General features: G+C 37.9%; 2 protein-coding genes and 1 long non-coding RNA gene across 5 annotated transcripts; 1 reads left to right on the forward strand and 2 right to left on the reverse strand.

Annotated features, from left to right (window-relative positions):
* The first annotated feature begins 280 nt into the window (after positions 1–280).
* si:ch211-15d5.11 (nuclear receptor coactivator 7) lies at positions 281–17763 on the forward strand. Of its 3 annotated transcripts, none has more exons than XM_055053466.1 (16): positions 281–389; positions 3312–3500; positions 4204–4403; positions 5060–5124; positions 6496–6606; positions 8068–8226; positions 10576–10707; positions 10777–10961; positions 11670–12001; positions 12447–12585; positions 13418–13586; positions 13662–13778; positions 14417–14569; positions 14640–14735; positions 15319–15392; positions 16216–17763. In XM_055053466.1, exons 2-16 carry the CDS (start codon positions 3400–3402, stop codon positions 16349–16351), a joined length of 2169 nt encoding a protein of 722 aa, XP_054909441.1. In that variant the 5' UTR covers positions 281–389; positions 3312–3399; the 3' UTR covers positions 16352–17763. The 3 variants fall into 3 exon arrangements, with proteins under 3 accessions (XP_054909441.1, XP_054909442.1, XP_054909443.1); XM_055053467.1 differs by having other exon boundaries at positions 8071–8226; XM_055053468.1 differs by lacking the exons at positions 281–389; positions 3312–3500; positions 4204–4403; positions 5060–5124 and adding an exon at positions 5344–5425.
* On the reverse strand, positions 3683–11166 carry LOC129374833 (uncharacterized). The gene is made up of 4 exons (XR_008607553.1): positions 11080–11166; positions 10876–10979; positions 6466–6583; positions 3683–3926 (listed from the first exon to the last, which is right to left on the reverse strand). It is a non-coding gene; the product is annotated as an uncharacterized LOC129374833 (long non-coding RNA).
* On the reverse strand, positions 17460–26365 carry selenon (selenoprotein N). Its single transcript, XM_055053469.1, has 12 exons — positions 25993–26365; positions 24535–24652; positions 23721–23851; positions 23439–23651; positions 23238–23362; positions 22516–22653; positions 21903–21984; positions 20827–21015; positions 20645–20750; positions 19821–19933; positions 19635–19736; positions 17460–19241 (listed from the first exon to the last, which is right to left on the reverse strand). Exons 1-12 carry the CDS (start codon positions 26176–26178, stop codon positions 19074–19076), a joined length of 1671 nt encoding a protein of 556 aa, XP_054909444.1. The 5' UTR covers positions 26179–26365; the 3' UTR covers positions 17460–19073.
* Between the last annotated feature and the right edge of the window lie 1061 nt (positions 26366–27426).

The following is a 27426-nucleotide window of genomic DNA, read 5'->3' on the forward strand; positions in this document are numbered from 1 at the left end:
CAAAAATTAACTTGTTTTCATAATTAATTTGCTCAATTGTGATTTATGTCGACTATTTATTTCAGCTGTATAATATTGCACATGGTTAGAAATGACGAGAATCAAACAGTGTTGAAACATTTAGTCTAAAAATAACCATAATATTCATTGTTTTCTTTCTTACTTTTATTTTTTTCAAAGATGTTTGAATCTACAAGATGTATCACTCCCATTACTTTATTCCGCGTGTCTAGAAGAGGAGGGGAACTATCTTGACAAATGGCGGAGTCGGCGCTCCTGACAGGGAGGAGCCTCAACTTGTTTCTGTTGTCTGCAGTGATATCATAACCCTGCAACATGAAGGTGCGCTCATGTGACAGCCGCTCGTCCCATCCTCGGGCTGGACTCAGGTCAGTAGAGATGCAGCTCACGTTCCCCTCTCTGTTCCCCGTTTGTTTTCATTCTGCTCGCTGCAGGGTGTCGCTTGCTTCTGCAGTAGCTGCTCTCTAGATCATTCTGTGTGATGTCGTCTGAAATGCTCACATCCTCCACAGCGATCATGTTAACGCCAGCTTTTACAGGAAACAAGTTCTTGCATAATCTCAACAGTACGACTGAAGAATGGAGGGAAATGACTAAACATGTTTTGGTGACTCTCTGTTGCTAATGAACCACCACACAGAGGGATGTGAGCCCGGAATACCAAATGAGGGCTGCAATCTAATGTTTATTATATTGTTATTATTGGCTCTTATTTAACTGAACCATATTATTCGAAACATATTCGACGATTAGGCTTATGGTCGAGTAATGCTGTTTTACAAAATAACAATGACCCGTCCATTAGCTCCACTTGACCCCTGAGGGTGTGCTGATGTTTAAGTTATGAGGTAGGGCCTCCCTTCACGGGACTGGTTTAGGCAGCAAATCCCACACATTCTGGACTGGAATGATATCTGAGGAATCTGAAGACCAAGTTAGCAGTTAAACCAGTTGTTGTGCTTTAAAAGTGCTAAAACTGGTGGTATGACAGTACCTTTGCACAGGAGTGCAGCTAAGTACTTTCTGAAGTGTATGGAGACGCATGATAGGTAATTATATGTTCATAGCACAAGCAGCTGTAAAATGCAGACTACAAATATTTTTCCATCATCTGGCGCCGGCTCTAGTGGCGCCCCTAAGCGTAGATATATTTTTGCGCCACTGTCTCTGCAGGATAACTTTTCTTACATGTTCCCCAATGAAGTGACTTGGTCATGTAACAATTAATCAAATGAATCGCGATGAAAATGATCCTCAAATAATTACTAGTCCATTAATGATTAACTGGAGAGTCAAAAAAAAAATAGATAAAGAACACAAATACAATAAACATTTTGCATTTAAGATGAAAAACCCTATGTTCTGGCCAAAACTGCTTACGTGGCAATTTTAGCTGCACTTGGTTCAGATTATGTAAAAAATAATCTCCTATTAGGCACCTTTTGCTATCCAATTATCAATGCATCAGCTCAACTGTAATGATGCTAAGTCAAGAAGAAAGGGCAGTCTTTGCTACAAATTATCAAGCGTTAACTAAAAAAATGCTATGCGATTGCATTTTAGGCAAGAAAATGTTTATTTTCTAATTTACAAAAGGACTTGGATAACTTTATTATTTGCATTTTACTGTATTTCTATTATTATATAAAATAATCTAAAGTGGTAAGCAAAAAACATCTGCAGATAGTGGCAATTTCTGTACCTGATTGTCAGAATAAAATAATAATTTTCTGTAACCCCAGGATATCTTTGTTCTAGCATCTATATTAAACAATGTTAGTCATTTCTTATTGGTCCAATAAGTAAAACTGTTTACTTCCATCTTGTTATTCCCTTCACTTATTGAAAAGTTTTGTACCTGATTGGTGAATTTTTCAGATAAAATAAAGTATTGCAAAATATGATGCATACATTTAGGTAGCAAACTAAAATAGTTATGTAATTTCGCAGAATTGTTGAAATTCAGCCACTTTGTAGCATTTAAGGTCCTGTCACATGATTTCAATCAGATTAATAATAAGCCTCCAGGCTCTTACAAAACCTTCATTTTAGTGTTTAAGCCATTCAGACGTGAATTTTCTGGTGCTTTGGATCATTTTCCACCTGAAAAATGATCCAAAAACTCTCATCTTGCTGGTCAGACGTTTTCTCTTGATTTTCTGATAGAGACTGTAACAAATCATCCAGACTCTGGGTGATTTGTTGATGCATTATTTGAGTAACTTTGGCTCCAACTGTGATTGATTGGAGATCCAAACCCTCAGAAAAAGCTTTGTACCAGGAGTCACTGTCATCAATATCATTCAATTAAATTCGTAACATTCAAAGGGTATTTTACAAGCAAAACCAGAACAAGTGGACGTGTTGGATTCTTTTCTATATTCATGAAGAGTGAAAAGTTAAAAGCAGAAGAATGAGCCACAGCCCAACTGAACGCCAGACCAGATTTTGCTTCTATGGAGAGAAAAACAGCAAAGAAAGCAAAACACTGACAGTTAACATAACAGCAAATGATACAAATTGTAGAGTAGAAGAAGAAGAAAGTGAGAATAAGTCTCCAGTTTGACCTCCAGCAGCCTGAGCCTGTGGCAGCGTAATTACAGAGACAGATCAGAATAACTGAACTGCCAACTTTATCAAAAAGGAAAGAATTAAAGACAGCATATTATGTAATCTGATCTTTTTGAGCTTTACATTGTGTTATAATGTTTCTCCCTCATAAAAACTGCTTTGATTTTTCCATGCATGTATGGAAACCAGTCAGAACGACTGGGTGGTCCTAGCTCCTCCTTGAAGGTCAAAGCTCCTCCACCACACAGCTCCTTCAGACTAGCCAGCAGAAATGAGCAAACACCTGGTGGAGCTACTCAGCCCATTATAGGAGCTACTTTTCAGTGAAATGCTGATAAAAACATTGATGAAGGTTTAATAAAGGAGCAATGTTGTTATTTAGATCAGGACATGATGTGTTGCATTTTTGCCTACTTCATGTCGTCAACAGGCTCTATTGAACTCATTTCTAGTTTCTTGCAGCAATCAGACCCATAAAATAGTTGAATTATGGTTCAACTAAGGGAGCGGGTTGGTTTTTCCAGCACCGCCTCGCAGCCTTGGGCTACCAGCTCATATTGATTGTCAGGCTTATGAACCAGTGACATGGGATGATTGGCAGTTTTCCTGAATTGATCGGCTGCCTCCATTATTCTGATGAGCGTCTGGCTCACGTCCTCCTGTCTGGTGAATGCAGGTAAACATCAGCTCACATTGTATGATTTTCCCGTCTCCTGCAGGTGGAGTAACAGGGGCTAAATAGTTAGCATGGGGAACAAAAGGAGGAAGGACGCCAGCTGAGCTCCTGCACCAAACCAGAAAACAGAAATGGCTCAATCAGTGAGACGGCCGGAGACGTTAGGAGCCGCCAGCCTCAAACCGCAGGCGGATAAAACCAGGAGCGGCTACTTCTGCAACGTGAAGAGCAGGTAGCTAAGCCAACTGACCGGCTGGCTGAAACCTTAATAAATGCTTCCAGAGGTCATAAAAGGTCAACTAAGCCAAAATCTAACAAAATTCATGCCAATTAACTCAATTATGTTTGTGCAGCAAACATTTTCATTTGCGCTGCTTTTGCTTTGAAGATATTCGGTAACTTGTGTGACTTTTTATTGATATTTAGTAACTTGTTATTAATATTTTTAAAATAATAGCAAAAAACAAAACAGTTTTCTTAGATTTGAGGACGGTGGGGGGCCGACTGCTCTGGGCCTCCATCATGTGGGTGAGAGGAGCCCCATCTTGGCAGGAAATGTTCGACGGCGCCCACTCCACTATAAATAACTCACAGCCGACTGCGGATGCTGCACTGCTCACACTTTGGCTCTCCAAGTCCGAAATCCACATAATAAAATCTGTGAAGAAAAATGAAAAGATACATGAAATCAAGCAAATATTGTTAAATCTTTCTTCTTTTTTTATGCTATTTATTGTAGATCCAAAAGTTTAAAACTTAGACCACACCCTAAAAGTATCCAATGTGGATAAGAGGAAAATACTCAGTGCAAATTTCCACAATGGAGATTTATGAATGCAAACTGTGTGGCACATTGCTCATTTATATTGTTAATAAATTACTTTATATTGGTATTAAATCAGTTTGTATTGGTAATAGGTCAGTTTGTGTCTCAGGTTAGGATCCAAGCTGCCTGCCGGTGTTTCTCAGCCTCCACGGTTCGCTAAGCCTCCCTGGGAGAATCGACCTCAGTCCCACATCATGCAGAACGCCACGGCCGGCGCTCCGCATAGCAACGACCCCGTCGCTGTGGGCCGAACTCTCGATCACGTCCCCCACATCAGGAACCCAAAGCTGAGGCAGTATTACCTGCAAGGTGCTGCTTGGCCGCATGATTTCAAATTTACTTCAGCATCAACTGCATGGTTTGAGGGAATGTGTGTTGAACTGAAATGACACTGTTATTATTTTTCTGGTAGCGCTTCAAGACGACATTAAACAAACTGAATTCAAGAGGTCATAAAAGGTCAACTCAATTCAAATCTGAATATTATTCAGATCCTGGTTTCAGTTTCATGGAGAGGAACCGGGCCACTGAAAAAAGGAAAACAATGTTGGACTTTTCACTCATAATTCTGACTTTAAATTAGACTTGAATTTGTTTGTCTTTGTACGACAATAATCTCAGAATGTATTTTTTTGTTTCTTAAATTTTAATTTTATTTTCAGAATTTTGACCTTTTTTCTGGAATTTAGATATTTTTTTTCAAAATTTTGCCTTTTTTAGAATTTTGAAAATTTTCTGAGAATTTTGACTTTTAGAATTTTTTTCAGAATTTTGACTGTCAGTATTTTTTTTCTCAAATTCTGATTTTAATCTCAATAATCTTGACTTTTTTCCTTCTCCAGATTAATGTCAAAATTACGTTTTTTAGTGTACCTTATCCTCTTTCGTACAGCTTTGTGTCCTAAGCAGATTTTACCCAGAAGTATCTTCAAAAAATGAAACAAGCTTAATTTTGTCCCTCACAGGAACTGCGTGGGAGCGAAGCAACACCGTGGCCACTGAGGTTGGTTCACCAGCAGATGGCAGCACTGTGAGTCACCGTTCATCATATCCAGTGGTTGTTACAGCAGCAGCTCCTCCATTGAAACGGATGAGCGAACTGATAACTGGGACATTTATGTAACATCTGTGTGGTTGCTAGGAATAGGACTTTTGGTTTTGAAATGCGTCTTCAGTTTTATGGCCTGAAAGTGTTACATAGGACGTGTCCAAGGTTCAGAGTTACGATTCAAGTTCAGCAGTTCTGCGACATCATGGGGAAAACGAGTCTGTTTAAGAACTTCTGCAGTAAATACAGTGGAAGAAACACACTTTCAGGCTTTTACTCCAAGGTACCTATCAGTTTAACTTTGATCATTTACTTATATTGTATTTCTGAGTTAAAAACGGGAAGCTTGGATTGATTTTTTATGAATCTCATATTCTCACACATTTAGAATAGCATTAATAGTTATTAGAGCTGTAAAACATTATATTCTGCTTCTTTGAACCTCTACTGACCCAGCAGTAAAATCTGAAACATCTGAAAATCTGAGCTGTATCTTGCTCCTATAAAGCAAGATATCGGAGGTTGTTTTAATCAAATAACAAATTAAAATTGCAGAAGAAGTTATAAGTGAAATCTGCCAATAGAACAAGGCATTTTTCCCATGTTATAGAAATAGAAATTACTTTGATATACGCTAAAAAAGCAATTAAATTAATACTTTTAAAAACTACAAAAAAGCTGAAATCACACTTAGCTTAAGAGTCTGCTATTATGAGTAAACATTTTCCAGTGGCAGATTATTTCACTTATAACTAGAACGTAATTAGGAAAACAAGGTTTTAAGGTAACAATCACTAAGTTAGTTTTGTCTTATTTCAAGTGTACTAAAATATTTGCACTAGAAACTAGACCAAAAATACTTGGTAAGTTTTTGTGTTTTTGCAGTGCGTTGTATCGTTTATAGCTGAATGCTTTTGGAGAATAATTTGCAGGCACTTTGTGGGGCTCATGAATGTTCTCATTATTAATTATTTACCACTGAAGTGTATGTTGAATGGAGATGTGTCAGAAGAGGTCTAAGTGTTGCAGGGTGGTAACTTTTCGTTTTAACTTGTCAGGAAATAGAAAACTGATTCACTGCATCAGTTAGTCACTGAGCGACGCTAACTGACCGCCGTATGTAAACCAGCTGCAGATGTTTTACATTTTCTTTTAATTTGCCTCCCAGCACCAATGAATTGCACAACACTTTAGATCATAAATTGTGATAACTGATGACATACACAAGACTTTTATTGTCGTTCAACGGACACCAACTGTTATTTATTGCATTAGCAAAGAGGTACATGTGAAGTGTTTGAACATGAGGTGATAAAAACCAACCGGAAACCATTTTGTTGCTGCTCGTTGCAGGGTCTCCCCGGGGACACGGTGTTCAGCGTTTCGTCTACGTTCAGCAGCAATGGATCCTCAGGAGACAAAACTGCATCGCAACTCAGCTCTGATACCAACGAAATAAAAGAGGTATGAGCCAGCTGTTAACATCTGATGTTTGCAGAAATGTGACTTGTGTCGATTTGTAATGCAAACGAGAACTTCCCCTGCTCTTATGACTAAAATATTCAGCAAGAAGGGAAGTTACTCCCTTAGTTTCCAGGCCTCACTCAGAACATTCAACTTAGAAATAAAAGCTAATATTATTTTAAGGGGTGCATGGTATGCCAAATTCACATTTTGCACATATTTGTGGTTCCATTCGGTATTCTGCTGCTTCTGAACACAAACCAAGCGATTATTAAACCCACCCAGCTGTTTTTTGGCAATAAATTGTTATTTTTGGTTGATTTGAAAACAAACCATTTCAAAAACGTCTCAAATGTAACATCACAAATCAGCAGACACTGACCTGGTAACCCCAGGGAAGCCCGACCCATTGCCTGGCAACCCCAGCAGAGTTCTTCCCGTTGCCTAGCAACCCCAGCAGAGTTCTTCCCGTTGCCTAGCAACCCCAGCAGAGTTCTTCCCGTTGCCTAGCAACCCCAGCAGAGTTCTTCCCGTTGCCTAGTAACAACAGCAGAGTTCCACCAGTTTCCTAGCAACCCAAGGAGAGTTCAAGGACATTTGGTCAACTTGTTTTACAAAGACATGGTCTTTGTTGTTGACTTTCCATCCAGAAACTACTTGTTGCATTCTTGTTGGTTTTGCAGGAGTATGGAGCTAAATTGGGACCATAAAGAAAAGGGGGAAAAAAGTTTAACTCATAAAAGAAAAATTTTATTTGAAATTATATTGAAACTGAAAAAAAATCTAAAAGAAAAAAAAGAAAAAACACTTTTGAATCTGAAAAGTAGATTTGAATTGTTTCCAGTTTTGAATCTTTTAATTTCTGTTTCAAAATGTTTTTTATTTTCAGTTTCAATTTTATTTATAATTTTTTTTTTTTTTTACAAATTTATCGCTCCAATTTAGCTCCATACAGGAGGCTCCACCTCTGCTTTTCAAAGTAGAGATATACCTTTGTGTAATTGCACATCTGTTTGCAGCCATTTTCATGTGGGAGAGTAAAGGTTGAGTAGGGGGGCGTGGCCAGCCGACGCTTATTTGGAATTAAAGTAACAAGACGCCGTAAAACATTAGGCAGAATTGTGCAGACAAAAATTTCATTATCCAAGAATAATTTTGTAAAAAAAAAAAAAAAAGTAACATTTAATTTTATTTCAGCTTAGGATAGGTTTTGCATTGATCTATCCTAACCTGTTCAAGACAGCACAGCAGTTCACCTTTAATCTGACATTTTGGAGCATCGCAGATAAAACAGCCGCTTCACATTTACAGCCCTCATCTCCCTCCTGTAGATCAGATGTGACTACAAACACGGAGAGGAGGGGAAATGCAGAAAGAGGAAGTGATCCCTCCTGTCTTCGTGGTGCACCGTGTGTCCATGTCAAAGTCAGAGTTAATCTTATCATGGCTTCCTTTCTGAAGCAGCTGGTCTCGAAGAGAAAAGATGCCTCAGTCAGTGGAAAATCCTCTCAGCTAGAGCTGGACTGCAAGGAGAAACCGGAGGCAGATGCAGATCAGGACTGTTTGGATTCGTTCCCGGCTCAGACGCCGTCTCCAGAGGCTGAATATGACAAACTTCTTGTAAGTGGAAAAATTGCTGCATGTTCTCCATTTTGCTGAGAAGTGTCTACAAGTTGCAACCTTTTAGAAAGAGGTGGTTTGCACCCAGAGATTGTTTATTAGCAATTATTTATTAGTTGGATTAATTGTGATGCACTAAAGAAACCTGCAGGTGTTTATGTTTCATATCTAAAATGATTTACAGAAAACAAACTTATTTACTTCATTAAAATATTGTGTTTTATAGAGCTGGAATGATTAATTGGATTAATTGTGATTAATTGATTATTTAAATAGCCATCAACTAATTTAGTAATTGATTAATCATTAGCATTTATTGATAAAACGACAGCAGTACTAAAGCCTAGACTACAAAAATATACATGCTTTGCATTTAAAATAAAAATAAAAACTTTTTTGTCTGTAAATATGTTCTACAGAATTTTGAACTTCAATTGGTTTCACATTCTGTTAAATAATTCTCCGATTAAGCACCTTTTGCTCTCCAATTATTAATTGGTTAATCCAAAAATCAATCACCAGATCAGACTTACTCTGTGATGACGTTAAATCAGAAGGAAACGACTGAGCTTTCCACATTTTTACTTATGCATCCTTTGTTTCTGCAAAAGTGACTCTTTTCAAGATGAAAAGAGTCACTTTAGGTAACAATAAATAAATAAATATGAAAAAAACCTTTATATTTAAAAAGGTAATTGAATTGTTTCATTTAATCTTTTAATGTATTTTTACTATTACACAAGAAGCCCTTTAGTGGAAAATCTGCAGAATATGGCAATTTTTATCTGATTAATTGATTAGTCGTCAGAATAATTGATTACTAATATATTAATGATTAATGTTACTTATATTACTAATAATCAATAACTAATATTATATTATACAAAAAGTTTTAAAAGGAATATCTGCAAAAGATGCCAATTTTTATTTGATTGATCAATTAATTGTCAGAATAATCAATACAATAATTGATTACTAATATTAGTAATACTATTGTTATTACTAATAATCCATTATAATATGGTATAAAGAGGCTTTAATAAAAAATCTGCAGAATTAATTTTTTTAATTTAATTGATTAATTGTCAGAATAATTAAGTACTAAAATAATTGTTACTTGCAGCTCCACTTGTGACGGTGCATCATGTCTGCCTTCTCATTTGAAAACTAACATAATCAATCCCAATACAAAGCAAAAGAAATCTTAGAAAAGCAAAGGTGGTTATTTTTTGAGCCTACAGACTTTTCAGGATTTATAAATAACTACTTAAAGAGGCCCAACATTTTGGTTTTGCATTTTAGACACATAAAATAAACAGTTTGGAAAGCATGCAAACTGCTCTGAAGGGACACTTAGAGGATCTAACACCATCCTTTATAAATCCTGAAGGACTCTTGGCTGAAGGAGTATTTACAGGCTGGGATACCTGCCAGAAGTAGGTTAGGGTTTGGAGGTATTACTGCTGTCACTTTAACTGGTGACTTTACAGCGTTGGTACCTGAGGTGGATGTAGTTTTTTATTCCCAATGAATAACGTGCTACGCTTCTCTTTGGAGATTTTTTTTACTCCCCTTATTGTCCTCCATATTGTGTGATATGGTAAAAACGGGTTATGTCCTGCCTTGCTTGTCACAGATTGTGCTGTTTTCACTGCTTTAACTGCTGTTCTCACTGTAGATATGGGTGAGTTCAGAGGAGAAGCCTTTCAGAGATCAATATTGTATTTATTGTAGCTAGAAAAATCATGAAGTCCTTTAATCCACGATGTCATTTTGGTTAACTGACTTAATGCTACTGTAGTCTTACATAAGCAGAGCCGGCCCAAGGCATATAAATTTAAAATTGCATTGAATAATACAAATTAAATACAGTTACTCATGGAAAAGTGATTTCTATATTATTTTTTTTATAGTTGTTACACAAATAAGTTAATATCTCCCTGCTGTTGACTGCTGCCACTGTTGATGGAAAGATAAGACTTCAACCTTTTTAACTTCTTTACTGCCAATTTAGTTTTTATCAGTTTTTATAAAACTGATAAGTCAGCCACAATTAAAATAATGTGGCTGACTTAAACACCGCTCTCATTTCAAAACCAATGTTTTTAGTTTGCTATTCCTGTAAGTTTGAAATCAACAGCCATAATAATACTGGTATGATGTAAGCTAATGATAAGATGTTACCACAAAGAGTAGCTTAGGAATGTTGGTATGTGGAGCCCTAAACAAATAGGGTCGGCCTTCACATAAGCTGTAAATCAATGAAAAAAACAAACTGATTCTTATATCTTAAGATAAAAAAAATCCTCTTGTTTTTATGAACCTGTTGATGTGACTTGCTGCTGGCAGGACGTGGAGGCGGTGCCGCTGCCAGATGGACACCTCTGCCTTCTGGCTCTCCCTCCGGAGTGCTGCCAGGGCGAGCGCCCGGCCGCCATGTTGTATCTCAAACTGTTCTGCCGTTACATCACCGACGGAAAGGTGAGGAACTACAAAATACAAACTCTGATTTCAAGAGTCTGAAACCCCATCTCCGTCTGTCTCTGTCAGGGTGTGGTTTCTGGTATCCTGGTGGTAACGCCCACTAAAATCTTCTTCGACCCGTCCAAAACCCATCCGCTGGTGACGGAACATGGCTTCGAGGATTACCTTCTGTCTTGCGCTGTTGACAGTTTGGCGTCCGTCTCTTTCTTCTCTGACGTTTCACACGTTCACTTCAGCGCCTCCCAGCACAGGTCGGCGCTGTTTCACTGCTTCGCACAAATCAGACAAATAGGTTCCAGTTAGGTCGATTAACGGTTTATCAGATTAAAATTAGTTGCAGTCGACTAACTAGTAACTTTTTAGACGTACTTTAAGAGCTGTAGTTGGGCCGCAGTCCAGCAGAGGGCGTAGCTGGTCACCCTTTTTAATTATGAAGACACAAAGATGGCGGCTGTGTAACAGAAGAGAAGCGTTCAGAGTCCGGTTTCGTATATAAAATGCACCTTATACGGTTCTGTTTTGAAGTATAAATACCCGACAAGCTCCTTAAGTAACATTATGGGGGAAAAATATCTAAAATTTGCAAGAAAAAACTTTAGATTAATCCAGGAAATTTTTGTGAGAAAAAATTAGGGTAGAAGAGTTTCAAAGATAAAAAAAAAAAGTTTACTTTTCAAACTCAGAAATTTTCTCTTTTTCAAGAAAATTTCTGAGATTAATCTCTTTTTTCTATCTGCAATGTCCCAAATACATCGTTGTATAATTCAACTGACAAAATAATATTGAAATTTAACTACTTATATTCAGCATATTATAAAAAATGATTTATGTTATGAAAAGATGGTTGATCTTCTTGTTACTAGACAAAACTGGTCTTTACATTCAGTTATTAATCGATAACTTGCCTCCTTAGCTCAAGGAAAAAGCTGAAATTGCAGATTTTGTTATTTTCATTGCAGAAGGAGAGGAAACGCAAAGAACATATTCCAGAAGCTTAAATCCACTAAGAGTCATGGAGGCAAAAAGCCAGAGGATTTCCCCCCGGCGCTGGTTTCTGCGGCTCCATCGGTGCTGCCCAGTCCCACCCTGAGCCTAACCAACCAGGTTTCCCAGCAGGACGAGGCGGACAGCAGAGACACGGACGATGTGGACGGGGGGCTGGACGGCGGCTCGCTCAGGGTGCTGACCGAGGATCCTGTGGGCGGTCTGGCCGTCCTGAGCAGCGCCGCAACTTTCTGCTGTGGTGGACCAGAGGACACGGAGAAATCCTCTGAGAAGAGTCAGACTGAAGGTAAGGCTGGATGACATGGTGTTTTAAAACTAAAACCATGAAGCTCAGCAATAAATTCAGCTTTTTGTTTATAGGTTAAATTTTGTTATTAGGATAGATTTGTATAGGTTACTAATATGTAAATCATTTCACATCCCAAAGTTAGAAATGTTCAGTGTATTCTAATCAACTAGAGCAGGATTTGTGTCACTCTTAAAAATTTACAATTTTAATTAGTGAATTAAGAAAAAGCGGATTTGGGAGAGTCTGCATATTTGGGGTCCTGTTTATGATAAAATCAAAATTAGAGTAAACATAGTTAATTTTAATTTATCAGAATTTTGCTCTTGTTGAAAATAACTATTTTCCAACTGGGCCTTATTACTGGTGGAAAAACCACCTGCTCTTTTACGTCTGCTGGTTTCATCTTGGCTTCTTCTTCTCTGGACGTCTGTTTGCCTTCCAGCTCCTCGAAGGCCGTCGGCAGGAAGTCTCGGCGGTTTGATGTTCTTGCGACTGCGGGTTCAGTCGCCTGCAGGGAAGAAGAAGAGTTCATCTAAAACTTTACCCAGGAGGGACACCTGGCTCGCTCTGACACAAGAAAGGTACAGAAAGGAAAAACAATGTCAACAGCAAAACCCACAGACAATACTACAAAACATGTGAAGAAATACTGACTTTTAGAACGGTTTTTCCTCAGCTTTTTTCAGTATTTCTCACTTTTGGTTAGCACAAGTGCTAACCTCACCTCTTCTGATTTCAGGTTGGTATGTGGGCTGAATTTTTTTTGTTTTGTAACTGAACCAAAAACACCAAATTCCACGTCACATCTACATGATAAGGTTGTCAAAGTGAAGTTAGCATAACTGAACTACTTCCCTCTCCCTCACTATTTTTTTCTCTTAATTAAAGCACTGTGTCCCTTTTCTTTGATATATCATGCATACATTTAAGATTTAGCGTGTAATATTGATAACCTAACAGCTAAAACCAATGCTAGTCATTGTCAGCTAGCAGGTTTTTGCTCTCCAGCTGGAAATGGGGGTGGGATCCATGCGACGTCATGCTGCAACTGGTCTATAAGAACTGATGGTCGATGTTGAAAGAACAAGAAAAACTGAAATGTTTTGCTGTTTGGCTTTTGATTTTGTCAGATTTATAGTGAATTTATTCTGCTTTGGGGGTTTTTTTTGTTGCAAGGTATTTCTGCTGTTTTTACTGAAGTGAATGAATGATTCCAACTCATTTAAAGTCACCACTTGTTAACAGGTGACTTTTTAACATGCAGATTTGCTATTTTTTCCTTGTTTGAATGAGAGAGGAAAAGCAGAGTTGATGTTAAATCCTGCCTTCCTCGCAGCAGCGTCTCCTTTCTGCTGCAGCTGTCGCTGTTGTTTGTCATCCCAGTAATCCTGACTCATCCTGCTCCCTCTGCAGCTCAGAAGAGCTGCGCTCCTTCCTGAAGCTTCACCGGTCAGACCTGCGTCTCCTGGACGGGGAGGAGGAGCCAGACCACGATGAAGAAGAGTTTGTTCTCATTGAGGACAAAGTAGAGGAGGACGCAGAGATGTTTCAGACGCTGCGTGGCTCTGGAGATGACTGGGAGGTGAGCAGGACCCTTTCCTACCTGTAGATTAAAAGCAAGAGGAGCTAATTTGGCGTCTGTGTTTCTTCTTTGGAGATGGTGTTGATGGAGGAGAATAAAGACAAGCTGGACGCAGTGATTGACAGGGAACCCGAAGGGGTCGGTAACGTCGTGGAGAACAGCCGCGTTTTGCAGGTTTCACATGTCAGAGAGGTGAGCGCCGCGCCGCCATGTGATCCCACTGTTGACACAAAGCACACATGCACTTTGAAAAGGCTCGACTCAGTTGAGCTCAAAGGTTTAATTACTGCTTTGTTGCTTTTAATTCAATTTAAAACTTAGTAAAGTTTTGATTACATAGGGCTGCAACTAATGATTAATCTGTTTATTCTGTACAATACTGGAAATACATTAATGAAATGCAAATAAAAAAATGATTTAATTCCTCTATGATTAATCGATTACTAAATTAGTTTCTGATTATTTCAATAGTAGATTAATCATCTCTCCTTTATTGGTTAATTTTCTGCAGATCATCTCGTTTTAGGAACTCAACCAGATAAATATTTCGCACCTTTTGACTTTAAATGCCAACATTGAAAAGTTTATGTGGGAGATACAGTCAAGGTTTGTAATACTTCAACTTTTTCAGTATATTCCGGCTTGTGCAAACGAATGTTGAGAATATTAATCAAATAAAACATTTACATTCTGCTTCTTTTAGACAATCTGAAAACAATAAAAACATTTATAAGTTAAAATGTTTCACAGGCTGCTGATTTGTTGCATAAAATCCCAGAAAAACCCTTTGAGGTTTTTGGTTTTCAAGTGAAATGTTTGTTATTTTCCAGCTGTGTAAGGAGCTTCCTGCCCGGACGGTGGGCCGCGCCTGGCAGCTTGCTTACAGCACATCCCGGCATGGCGCCAGCCTCAAGTCTCTCTACAGGAAGCTCAGCAGCACCGACTCTCCTGTGCTGATCGTCATAAAAGATGCTCTGGATGAGGTAAAAACTGTAACAGAAACTATAAATGTGGTGCCGGCTATTTTTAATCGATTGTGAACTAATCCATCAGCTTTTTGGGGCCTTCCTGTCTGATCCTCTGAGACCCAGTGAGACGTTTTATGGTACTGGAGAAACCTTCCTGTTCATGTTGCATCCTCGTTTTAAGGTAAGCTAATAAAACAAACTCTAGATTTTAATGTTATCATAAAGAGAAAACATTTCCAAAATGACATAATTTGTGCGATTTTTTTGTAACTTAGAGATTAGTATGGAGGTTACCAGAGAGCATTAACCAACAAACAACGATACAAAAATATGAGAAGAAACATCGACTTTTGGAAAGTTTTTACTCATTATTAAATAATTACTACATTCATTGGGCCAAAATACGAACCTCATGAGTCTTGTGGAGGAAAACTTCATTATCATTTAACATATTATTTTATAACACAATGTTTTGTATTATAATTTTTTTCGAAATACAATTTTGATTATAAAAAAATATATATTTCATATTAATCACATCCTTTTTTTCTTGTCAGAAACATTTCCATTACATGTAAATAAGTTACTTTATTTCAATGTATTTCATACTAGTTTTTCCGTGTCTTTTTTCTCATTCTACCAAAAAAGTGGATGATAAAAGTCTACAGTTTTTCTTTGGTTTTTAAGGACAATATAGTTTGCAGAGACTTAATAATTTGTTTCTTTTGGATATTTAAAATGTCTTTTCTTTAAAATGTTTTCAGAGCTTCAAGTGGACAGGAGAAAACTCCTTCTTCATTAAAGGAGACTTGGACTGCTTCGCTGTCGGCGGTGGAAGGTAAAAATGTTTTCAGCTTTGCATTTCGTCTGTTTCAGGATGAGATAATCCTTTATTAGTCACATGTGGGAAATTTAGGCTGCTTGGCAGAAAAGTTGGGACAATCTGCAGGTTTTTCATTTTACACTTGAGCCGTTTTTAAATACAATATAAAAAATACATAAAAAGATGTGAATAAACAAATAATTCAGTTACTTTTTAAAATAAGAAAATTTACATTTTAGAATAATGTAAGAATAATATGTATTGTATTGAAAATGTAAATCTATAATAAAGTATACCTTATAATAAAAGAAATATATAGAAAATATGTTTACTTGAGTTATCAGTTTGCTGTTAGATGTTCGCGATTAATCGATAACTATATTAGTTGACAATTATATCAAATCTATTAGTTTTGAATAGTCAATTACTAAGTTACTTAATGATTATTTTGAGATTTGATTAATTATGATCAATTGTGATTGTGAGTAATTTTAAATTAGTTTATTACTTCAATAATTAATTACTTGATTACTGAATTACTTCACAATTTTAATAATTGCTTAATTTTGACTAATCATTACTAAAAAAGTTGATAATTATTTTAATAATTGATTGATCATGATATTAATGTATTATGGATTACTAAATTAGTTGACAAGACAAAATCAATTACTCAAATTAATCATTACTAAATTAGTGAAGAATTGTTTCAAAGATCAATAAATTATGATTAATCAAATAATTTTTTTCATTAATCATGATTAATTGTATTAATCGTGATTAATTGGATTGATCCTGCTGCTCACTCGGCCTCGGTGCGTCTCTCTCTCCCCCCCAGCGGTCACTTCGGGCTGTGGGTCGATGAGAACCTGTATCTGGGCCGCAGCAGTCCTTGCTACACCTTCAACAACTGCTGCCTCTCTGAAACCGACGATTTCCGCATCATGGAGCTGGAGGTGTGGACGTTCAACTGAGGACAGGGCTAATCGCCCAGAAGAAGAAACCAATCACGTCTACATAGATCACATATATAGATGTGTATCACCAGACTGACCTCAGACAAACTGAGTGCTCTTAATGTAAATTAGCATCCCCATTGTTTTATAATTGAACATTAACACGTGTAAATACAATCTTGCCTTCTTAATGCATGACTAATGTTAAAATACGTACGAGATCTGAGGAGTTAATCTGCTCTTCATCAGCGCTGCGGGTTTTGGTCCAGCTGGAACGGAGACGATTCGTTTTTCTCTTCTACGCCGTAGAAAGTGGAGAACGAGCGTCATCACTGCTGGTCAGGACTCTGACCGATCTACCTGACTTACATCATTCAGGCGATTAATTCATGGAAATCTGCACAATGTGAATTTGAATGATTGTTCAGTGGATCTACACGGACAGTAAAACGTTTGCTTTGACCCGTCATCACCTCCAGAGACGCCATTTTGATCTGGGATTTAATGACGCCTATAAATTGTTTTGGTAAGTTGGAGTGATCACATACGATGAAGTATTACGGCCATACTAACAAAATAAAAAGTAAAAAATGTAATTTATGAGAATAAAGTCATGGTATTACAACTTTATTATCAATACTATGAATAAAGTACTACTGAATTAGTTTATTATTTCAATCTATTTATAATAATATGAATTAAGTTGTAATAAGAATAAAGTCATATTTTGAAAATAGTCTTATTACAAAAATGAACTCAAAATAATTCAAGACCAAGCATATGACTTTATTCTCATGACTGCTTTATATTACAACTTTATTCTCAGTTTACTCTGTTGCAAACAATTTACGAGACTTGTCACATTTTCTTAGTGTGGCCCTAAGGCTCTGTCACAATTATATAAAACAATTGGGTTTTTAAAGGCAAAATTTAATTCACAGCTTTGAATTTGTTGGTAATTTTCTCTAATCTAAACTCTGCCTCCTAATATTTGATTAAACATTTATTATCCAGCTCCAGAGAAACTGCACTTTCGCAGCTATCCATAAATCTGGATGGATATTTGACTTCTCTTTTAATGCTGATGACCAGAACTGTTAGATTGCTAAGAAGAAAAAAAGACTGATTTGTACAGAAAAACGTGTATTTATTATGGAAAAATGGCACCAATAGTTCAGGGAAGAACTTGTTTCTCCAAAAGGCTTTGTACAGGAAACTGAAATGACCTGGTTATCGCTCTGGGAAGTCTGTAGTAACCAACTTGTTTTATTTTCAAATGTAAATTAATGAAGTAACTGAGGCATGAGATGAAAACAAAAATGTTTGTCTAACACAGTAAAACAGGCTCTATACCCAAAACATCTTTGCACTCAAAACATCAGTTTTGTCTCCTGTAAATATGAAGCAAGTGGAATAAACCTGAAACAATGCTCTTTGGTCTGATCACATTGATATCTGCACACTACACATTTTTAATAAAATAAACGAAAAAAGAAAATCTACATTTTATGTGCCAGAGTTTGAGTGTTTTGCTGCTCCAGCCGCATCGGCAACAACATCAGGCGTCCCCCGGCTCGGAGAGCTTTCAGGCGACGACGTCACAAAATGCACAAAACACGGCAGGAGCAGCTCTGGACGCGAAGACGCTTCAATACCACACAGGCAGAGCCGCGAGAAAGACCCACTGTCTGCAAAAAGGTCCTTTAACTAGGGCTGGACCAATTAATCATGATTAATCAATCTGAAATAATCAATTTAGTAACTGATTAATTGCTAACTAGACTGCACAGTGAAAAATCCATCAGATTGATTAATCGATTGAATCAATAGGATTAATCAAATGTGATTAATTTCTGAAATAACCATGAATTAAGTAATTAATCGTTAACTGGTGCATACAGAAATACAAAAGAACTTGTGCACATCAGTAACTAAACAAAATTTATCAGCTGATGTTGATAATATCAACTGATTATATCAACATCAGTTTTTGTTTTTTTTTTTGTTTTAAATATCTGAAATACTAACAAACTTTTGGCACTTTTCTTGTTTTACCAATTTTTTTATTTTTAATCAGTTATGAGTCACTGTGGCAAAACTTTAAACTGCTGCTGTGCAAGTTACTCAACAAGCTGTTGCTAGGTAACCATAAGTTACTCAACAAGCTGTTGCTAGGTAACCATAAGTTACTGGACAAGCTGTTGCTAGGTAACCATAAGTTACTCAACAAGCTGTTGCTAGGTAACCATAAGTTACTGGACAAGCTGTTGCTAGGTAACCATAAGTTACTGGACAAGCTGTTGCTAGGTAACCATAAGTTACTCAACAAGCTGTTGCTAGGTAACCATAAGTTACTCAACAAGCTGTTGCTAGGTAACCATAAGTTACTCAACAAGCTGTTGCTAGGTAACTATAAGTTACTCAACAAGCTGTTGCTAGGTAACTAAAGAGTGAGTTAGAATATTCCACCAACTTTGCTGAGCTAGCCAGGAGAGTTTGAGTGAAATTATTTAACATTTTATCAAATGTAATATGTGTTTATCTTGATCTACAAAGAAATGTGTTGTTATTGATTATTGTCCTGCCCTATGTCAGAATAACTGATGGATTACTGAATTTGCAGCCCTAATTTTAGCACAAAAAGTGTGTAAGTAAATAAAAATTAAGTGGGAAAAAAACTTCTGCTGCAGACAGATCATAGATCTTCTCTAAATGCCAGTTGCTGTGAAATACATAGTTATTATTGGGTTACGTAGTCCTTTGCTTTCTTCAGTCCCTCCTTCAGGAAGTTGATGTACGTGGATGTGGAGGGGTCCTCGAACCCCCCAGAAAAGCTGAAAGTTGCCCCTTCGTCCTCTGGTTTCATTGCCGTTTGGTCGAGGAAGTAGTTAGCGTTGATGTGGTGGACCTGAGGAACACGCAAGAAAGCCATTTCCGTTTTTATCTGATCAGGAAAGGAGGCTGCACATCGCTGAACTGATACCAAGAGTCCAGAGCAAAAATAGTTCAGGGCTGTCTGGTTACAGAACAATGAACAATTATAACACTGAACGCAGGCAGCCTGCTGCACATTCCCCCAACATGCATTTACTAAATTAACATTTTAACACGAGTCGTATATAGAATACAATATACTGTATTGATCCCCACAGGGAAACAGCTCATGAGTTCACAAGCTACTCCATCTACAGTATTAAATATCAGTAAAAGTAAATAAAAGCCATCACAAGTAATTGCAGGTAACTTCTAATTAAAATTTACATTTACAATAAAATAAATGCATAGTTGACTCAATATTTACAATGGTTCCATTGGGCAACGCCACCAACATCTCCACTGGGAAGCTGTACTTCTCCAGATGTAACTGGGCCTTTTCGCTCAGCGCAGGGTTCTGCTTGTCAGCCTGAAACAGAAACAAACTGAGCACTTGTGTAGCTGCAGAGCAGGTAAATGGTTTCACTGGTTCTCCACTGCACTGGGAGCTTACCTGCATGTTCTCCAGCTCTTTGACCAGAGACCAGCTGCTGATGAAGCTCTGGTTGAGCAGAGCGAGGACGGGCGAACTTTCCAGGACCGTCTCCCGGAGAGTTCGCCCCGAACCTGCAGAGAAGACAAACTGAAGGTGAAAAAAGTAGAAAAACCTGTAGAATCAAGAAATAACATCAACCTGCCTGACCAGTGGGGGGTATAATTCTGCTAAAGTGCTAGCAGAGGAACACATTTTCAAGCTTATTGCTTTAGCTTTGCATGATTTCTGACCAAAGCCCTTCAGTAGTCAGCTAGGTAAAAATTAACAATAGAACTCACCAGCTATAAAACTGAAACCACTAGCAAAAGATGCTAAGTTTAGCATGGTTAAAATACTGCTTAGGAATTAGCTTCAGCTAAATAACGCATTGATGTAGCGCTTCATTGTCAGTAGAAGTAGTGGTCATAATTAGAGCTTTAAGGTTGTGCGCTAACTTTAACATGGTAAAAGTTAGCACTTTAGCATTAGCTTCCACTAGATACCATGTTGTTGTAGTTCTTTAGCATTAGCAGAACTAATATTTATGATTAGCACTTTTGGGTTGTATGTGCATCAACTTTATCATAGTTAAAGTTAGTTGCGAAGAATTAGCAGCCACTAAATACCATGTCAGTATTCATGATTGGATCCTTCAGGTTGGGCGCCAACATGTGCGCTAACTTAATGTTTTAGCATTAGCTGTCCTTGCTGGAAAGTGTGGGTGACAATTCCTCACTCATCGGCAGTTATTATTAAAGCTGGGTGGCTAATCCTGTAAATTAGCTCCTCATTAGCAACATTACCTCAGCAGGACTGATCATCTAAAGCTCCCCAGAGCAGAATCGAATGGACCAGCTTCTTCTCTGATTCTGCTCGTTCAAAAGCCTCTGCAAAAGGCAAGTAGGGGACCTGCAAACACATGAAGGTCAACAACAACCCGCTGCTGCCACCTACTGACCGTTCAGCCTCTCCAGTGGATGGTTACCTTCTTAAACGGGTAGAAAGTGACCTCCAGGCGGTAGGAAGCTTCCTCCTGACTGATCGCTGAGGTCCAGCGAATTTCCTCAAAGACGAACTGGATCGGTTCGCTGCGTCCGTCCCGGCTGTCGATGACGTTTCCATCCTCATCCACAATGACAGAGGGAGTGGAGGGGCCCGCAGACCGCAGTTCCAACTGCAAACAAAAAGGTTTTCTACTCACACTGAACTACAGTGGAAATAAATAGGGCTGTTGAATGACGCTGACTTCAACTGTCTTTCATATTTATACTCAGATCTGCAGGGGGGAAACTGCAAGAATTAAAAAATTACAATAAATTGGTTACTTTAGTACAGAACAAAATTAGGGCCTCTGAAAAATTCGGACTATAATCTCAGAATCCAACTTTTTCCCCCAAATTTTGACGTCAACCTCAGAATTTGAAATTTAATTTCCTCCCAGAAACTCGACTTTTTATCGAAATTCCAAATTTAATGTCAGAATTCTGATGTTTTTCACAGAAAACTCAAAATGTGGAGTGTGAAAAGTGCAGGTTTACAAATCCTCAGAAGGAACAATTTGAGGTCTAAAAACATCATACCCAAGAATATTTGGTTATTGTTTTGGATTTTGACACGCTGACAGAATTATGATTCTTAGTTCAAGGTCAAAATTCTGAGAAAAAAGTCAATTTTCAGTGAATGAATTTCATAACAAAATCAATAGTAATCCAACAAATATGCGTCGACTACGCTAAAAAAATGTTGCTTCATAAGAATATAAAAAGTTAATTTCTATCAATTTTATTTGCTTTTGTTAATGTGTTGAGGGGAAGGCAAAATAATATTTGGTGACTGATGGAAACTTGATATATTTGCTATAAATAGTTTCAATAGAAGTTAAACTAAAGAAAAAATGGAGATAAAACGGTTGCTTGTTTAAATGAGAAACAGAAGTAGTCAGGTTAAACTTGAACAATGAAAACTTTTATCTCCTAAGAAATTAGACAGTAATTTCTATTGTTACAGAGCAAGAAGTGATCTAGTGATTCCTGCATGTAAACAGTAAACGTTCATTCTCACCTGTGGCAGGTAACCGATGTCCACCTCCATGTTGCTGCTCTCGCTGGCGCCATACAGCCACTCCATGTCCACGTTCAGAGACCTGCGACACAGCGGGACACAGTGAGCGCAAAACTTCTGCTGATATTCCGCTAATGTCGAAAAAACAGAATTGCTGTGTTTCCATTAATTAATTAAAATCACATGTAAATAGGTTTGTTTATGCCGCGCCATCTTCCTCCGACCACTTCAGGCTCTTCCTGGTTTGCGCCAGTGTCAACTGCCAGTTGTTGATCATGTGACGAGAAAACGTATTTTGCAAAACACATTTATTTCAATGTGGCCAAAAACCATCTCGTCCTAGGGTCAAAAATTACAATTTATTTTTGAAATATCAAATTGCGCAATTTGGTCAATGGAAACGCAGCTACAGTAACTGCTGTTTCCTCGCATGGCATGGATGATGATATATGTTAATATAATCTCATGTAACTATTTACATCCATCGCTGCCATGATTTCTAATAACTTATCGCATGAACAAGCCAATTCAAATGTGACTTTAATTACGTTTCTTATTCGATGCTGGCGTGGCCGAGCACCGCAGAGGGAAAACGCGCAGCAGCAGCTTTTACCTGTTACTGGGGACATAAAGGCGGAAGTGACGGACGTGGGAGGCGTCCTTCGAGATGACGATGTTTCCGGTGAACTGACCCGGGGTGAACCAGAAGGGAAAGTTTGGAACATCATTGAGCTGAAACTCTGCGTGAATCCTGCACACAATGAAAATCTGAGTTTGCATTACACACATTTCAATGAAAGAGCTACGTATTAATATGGATTTGTGAGATCCACCCACTTCAAAAAGTCTAATTTCTTCCCTTTTATTCGTTTACAATTACGTGGTAAGGTTTCAGGTTCCAGAATTCTAAACAAAACCAAAAAAATATTTCTATAAACTAAGAAATTAACACCTAGTCCACACAGCTAACAAGCTAATTAATTACCTCATTAATGATCCCTGCAGCTGTTGATTAGCTAATTTAAACACCTGTTGTACCAATGATCTGTCAGAGTTGGTGTATACGTCGCCTTTTTTTGTCCACTGAACCAAAACACGGCAAATTCCACAGCACATCCACATGTTAAGGTTGTCATAGTCAAGCTAGCATAACTGACATACTTTCCTTTCACTCACTACTTTTTGTAATTGCAACTTTTTTGAATTACAAAAAAGTAATTTTGTAATGAAATAAAATTAACGAACTAGTTGTTATATAGTTAGTAGCATAACAACATGACACTGTTATGCTCCCAGCAGGAAGCCTGGGATGAATGAAGCTGCTAGCTTCCTCACCTGAAGACGATGTCATAGTAAAAGTCGCTGCTGGCTCTGATGCAAGCGACGGTTCCCTGCGGTGCAAACCTCGACTTGACGAAAGGCCGCGGGTGGAACATGCTCAGCAGGGAGTGGATCAGAACCTGCAGCAGAACCAGAACGTTGGATCAGAACAAAACCCAGCTAACCCAAACAGACCGAGCCGGAGCGCTGGATCACCTCTTTGCCCTTTGGGGTGGGAGGGTGGTACCGGTTGTTGGGCAGGTAGCCAGTGAAGATGTTGAGTTCGCTGGGAATCACCCACCATGCGTCTCCCGGCTCCGTTTTGCCCTTTGGGGGCAGAAACACCCGGAAGTGTCCGGCGGGGAACGAGGAGGAGGGAACGACAGGGTGCGTCCAGGAGCGGAGGCCGCTCAGCGAGCTGTGAGAAACCTGCACCAAAACAATACCGGTTCATACACTTCAACACCTTTTGGATGTTTTTTATTTAATGGTTTTTACCCCGAGAAAGCCGTCGCGGCTTTTTGTCATGGAGTCCAGCAGCAGGGGCTTCATGCTGGCCTCCAGAACCAGAGTCTCCCCGTTTGGGTCGTCAATCACATCCTCTTCCAGATCCACCGACGCTGTGATCCCTGCAAGGAAAACACAGTTACAGCTCCTTGGAAAAGTACTTTCATCCCCTAAACTCAATACAACCACAAACCTGAAGGGGTTTCATTGAGATTTTATGTGAAATGTTACATTAATCTGATTTGACTGACAAAAACAATATTGAGAGTTGGCCTATTATGTAACATTGCATTGTACTCATCATATTTTCATTTGGGTCTCTATTGCTTCTGAAAACAGCAAAGCATTTAAAAAAACAACAAACAGCCGTTTTTGACAATAAGTTAATGTTTTTTGGCAACATGATTATTCTACCTAACTCTGGATTCAATAAGTATTTCTTGAAATTAATTAAATTAACATCTTTTCACATTGATGTAATTTGTCAGTGTACAAATAAAAAACTGCTTTGATTTCACTATAAATTATCATAAAAATAATATCTAAAGAGGACCTATTATGCAAAATGTATATTTTTATACTTTCATCTGATAAAATGTTTTGGCATAAATTTAATGCTTCTGGTGTTTAGAAAACAAGCCGTTTCAAAAACCTCCTGATTGTTAAGTCACTTTCCACTGCGCCGTTTTTGGTCAATTGGTTTTACGTGAAAGCATAATGGGTCACAGCGAAAAGGTTGAATATTGCAGATAAACAGAACGACCAAAGGACTGGTTAGGAAATGAAAACAGGTGAAGAGATTGACCTGTGAGCTTCTCTGCGATGGGTCTGAACTCCTCAGCGCTCAGGTAGAGGTCGTGGTCCGTGTCCAGAGAGGAGAAGAGGAACAAGCCTTCGACTCCCAGAGTCTGAACCGCCTCTTCCTAATGAGCAGCACGGATATTTATTTACATAAAAACCATTAAAGATCACTAATGCTCAACCAAAAACTGGGACACGATGAGTCGTGACAACAGTTGAACTGAAATCCTCCAGGGCACAAATAGTCACAAGCTTAGATCATGGGTGTAGGCACACAAAAATGTATTTACAAAAATTCATCAGTATTCTATGGAGGAAGAATAGAGAATTATGATTTTTATGCAGATGGGCATCTGGGAGCAATCATCTAATGAAACAGATAGGAAGACAGCAAACATTCGGGAGGAACGCCTTAAATCTAAGGGACTTTCTCACATGGCTGAGAATATGATAATTATGAGAAAAAAGTCAGATTGGAGAGAATACAAGTCAGAAATCCAAGCTCAAACTCTGAATTTGGAGAAAATGACAATTTATAGATTGAAGTCAGAATTCTAATGTTAGTCCTAATCTTGATTCCCCCCTATGCCCCCACCCCTAAAATTTCTAAAATCAAAATTATGAGAAAGAGTCATAATTCCAAGGTTTAAACTCTGAAATCAGATTTTTTTTTTACCATCAGAACGCTCAAATTAAAATCAAAACTCAAGATTTTTTTTCCACAGAATTCAAAGATTAAAGTCACAATTCAGAGAAAAATGTCAGAATTCTGTGGAAAAAAGTCAGAACTCCAAGAAAAATCAAAATTATTTTTTTTATATTTTACTCAGATTTCTGAGAAAACTAGAACTCTAATATTTTTCAGAAAATTCCAGAATTAACGTCAAAATTCTGAAAAAAAAAGTCTGGATACTGAGAAAAAAAGTTTAATTTTGGGAAAAAGACAATTTGGAAAAAAGCGTTAGAATTTGGAGAAAATAGTCAGAATTCCAAGGCTAATTCTGATCTTTATTTTTTCTTTGAGATCCATTTACTTTCTTCTCAGAATTCCAATATTAAGATCTTTGAGGGAAAGTCATAATTCTCAGTTCATTGTCCTGGACGGAGCCTGAGGAGCCATTATGTCCAGTCTGACCAGCAGAAGATGCGTGTCTGCCAGCAGCTCTGCAATGGAGGGACGTTTAGGAGGGCTGCAACAACTTGGAGCCAAACTGCTGTGGACTTCAGGCTTTGTCATGTTTTAGCAGCTGGCAGGCAGACAGACAGACCTGCCCACCCAATAAAACCACAGCGGGGCCACAAAACTGCTGATGGGACGGATGACAGAAAAACAGCGAGTAATTGGAGGAAAATACCAAAATTCACGTTTTCTGATTAATCCCAGGTCATTAAACGCAACTATGAGTCATTAAATTATGTCTTTAAACGCAACTGAGATGGAAATCCCAGAAGTGGATCTTACATGACGCTTGAGAAGCTGGGAGTTCTGGTAGTATTTTATCCCAAGTCCAGCCAGAGGAACCGCGAGGACCGCCAGCAGGGACCACATCCATCCGCGGAACCAGGCTCCACATCCCGGACTCCTCTGCCCACTGCGCCCGCTGCTGCGTTCTCTCTCCGGGGTGCTTTTATCCACGTCTGCGGCCATGCTCGACCCCCGCTTCAGGAGCTCATTGTAGCCTGATTAGCTGCTAAACCTGCTGCAGGCAGGGCTTCAAATCAAACAACCGAAGAAGAAGAGTTCGCCGGGAGAAGAGACGCTTCCCCAGCTGTTATTTCTGCACAGATTTCTGTTTCCACATCCAGACTGGAACCATATGGATGCGGTTACACGAATAAAGTTAGTATCGCCGATCAACACGATAAAAACCGGATGTTGTGCAAACCGGGCTACACATTTAAAGCTCCGATAATCGAAAGACTTGTGGGTACACTGCAACTTCATTTGCTTTATGGAATCCAATTAATTTGTCAATCTTACTTTATTTATGTTTAGCAAGACAGTTGACTAAAATTTATATTTTTATTTAGATACATTTAATTTATTGACAACTTAATGGACAAGTTAATTTACTTAATTTGGAGCAAATGATCAAAATTGCCACAAGTTATGCAATTTTGTAAATTAGATTACATGTCTTCTTAAATTAAGAGATTTTTTGGGGGAAAAAAGTGGGAAATTCTCTGAGCTCCAAAACTGGTAAATTTGTCAGGAAGACATTACAAATTTTGAGACTAATTTCAGAAATATTCACAGAAAGAACAAGAAAGTTTGCCAAGCAAAAGTAAAAAAATATTCAACTTCAGATTATCTTTTCTTTAATTTTTTTTTCTTGAAAATATGTGAAATTTATTATAGATTTTTAAATTTAATTATTATTATTATATACATTTAATTTGTTTATGGTGCATTTATTTATATAATTTTGCCACCCCTAGCACTCCATACATCTCAATCAACTATGACTCAATATAACTTCTTGCTGCATTTCTTTTCATTGCAAATAAGTTTCTTGCCATTATTTGCACATTCTTATTGTTTGCAAAGTTATTTTTAAACTTTGCATATTTAAATCCATGTATGTCTGATTCATATATTTTTCTCTAAATTAACCTAAATCAACATCAACTTTATAAATGCATTGAATTCAACTATATTTTTGAAAAGGCTGCTGGATATTAATTTTCTTATCTTGTAAATTTGTCATTACTGTTTAGTTTCTTGTTCTTTTTAGTCCTTATTAAACTCGAATTGCCTCACTTTGTGTCACAACAAAAACGTTGAATAAAATACAAAAGTCAAGCTGACCGCGTATTTATTTTGAAAACAAACCGGAAGCTTTAACCATATGACTCGTAAATATTTGAACTTTGACGTGCTGGCTCGGGACTCCCA

The sequence above is a fragment of the Poeciliopsis prolifica genome, unplaced genomic scaffold (assembly GCF_027474105.1).
Source record: "Poeciliopsis prolifica strain line A6 unplaced genomic scaffold, Auburn_PproV2 SCAFFOLD037, whole genome shotgun sequence".
NCBI lineage: Eukaryota > Metazoa > Chordata > Actinopteri > Cyprinodontiformes > Poeciliidae > Poeciliopsis > Poeciliopsis prolifica.

Excerpts from the sequence above, each read along its gene's own strand:
- si:ch211-15d5.11 (XM_055053466.1), top strand. The coding sequence starts at position 3,400 with ATGGCTCAATCAGTGAGACGGCCGGAGACGTTAGGAGCCGCCAGCCTC. Across the intron at positions 6,607-8,067 it reads ATACCAACGAAATAAAAGAG|CAGCTGGTCTCGAAGAGAAA; the intron begins GTATGAGCCAGC and ends TCCTTTCTGAAG. Across the intron at positions 8,227-10,575 it reads CTGAATATGACAAACTTCTT|GACGTGGAGGCGGTGCCGCT; the intron begins GTAAGTGGAAAA and ends TGCTGCTGGCAG.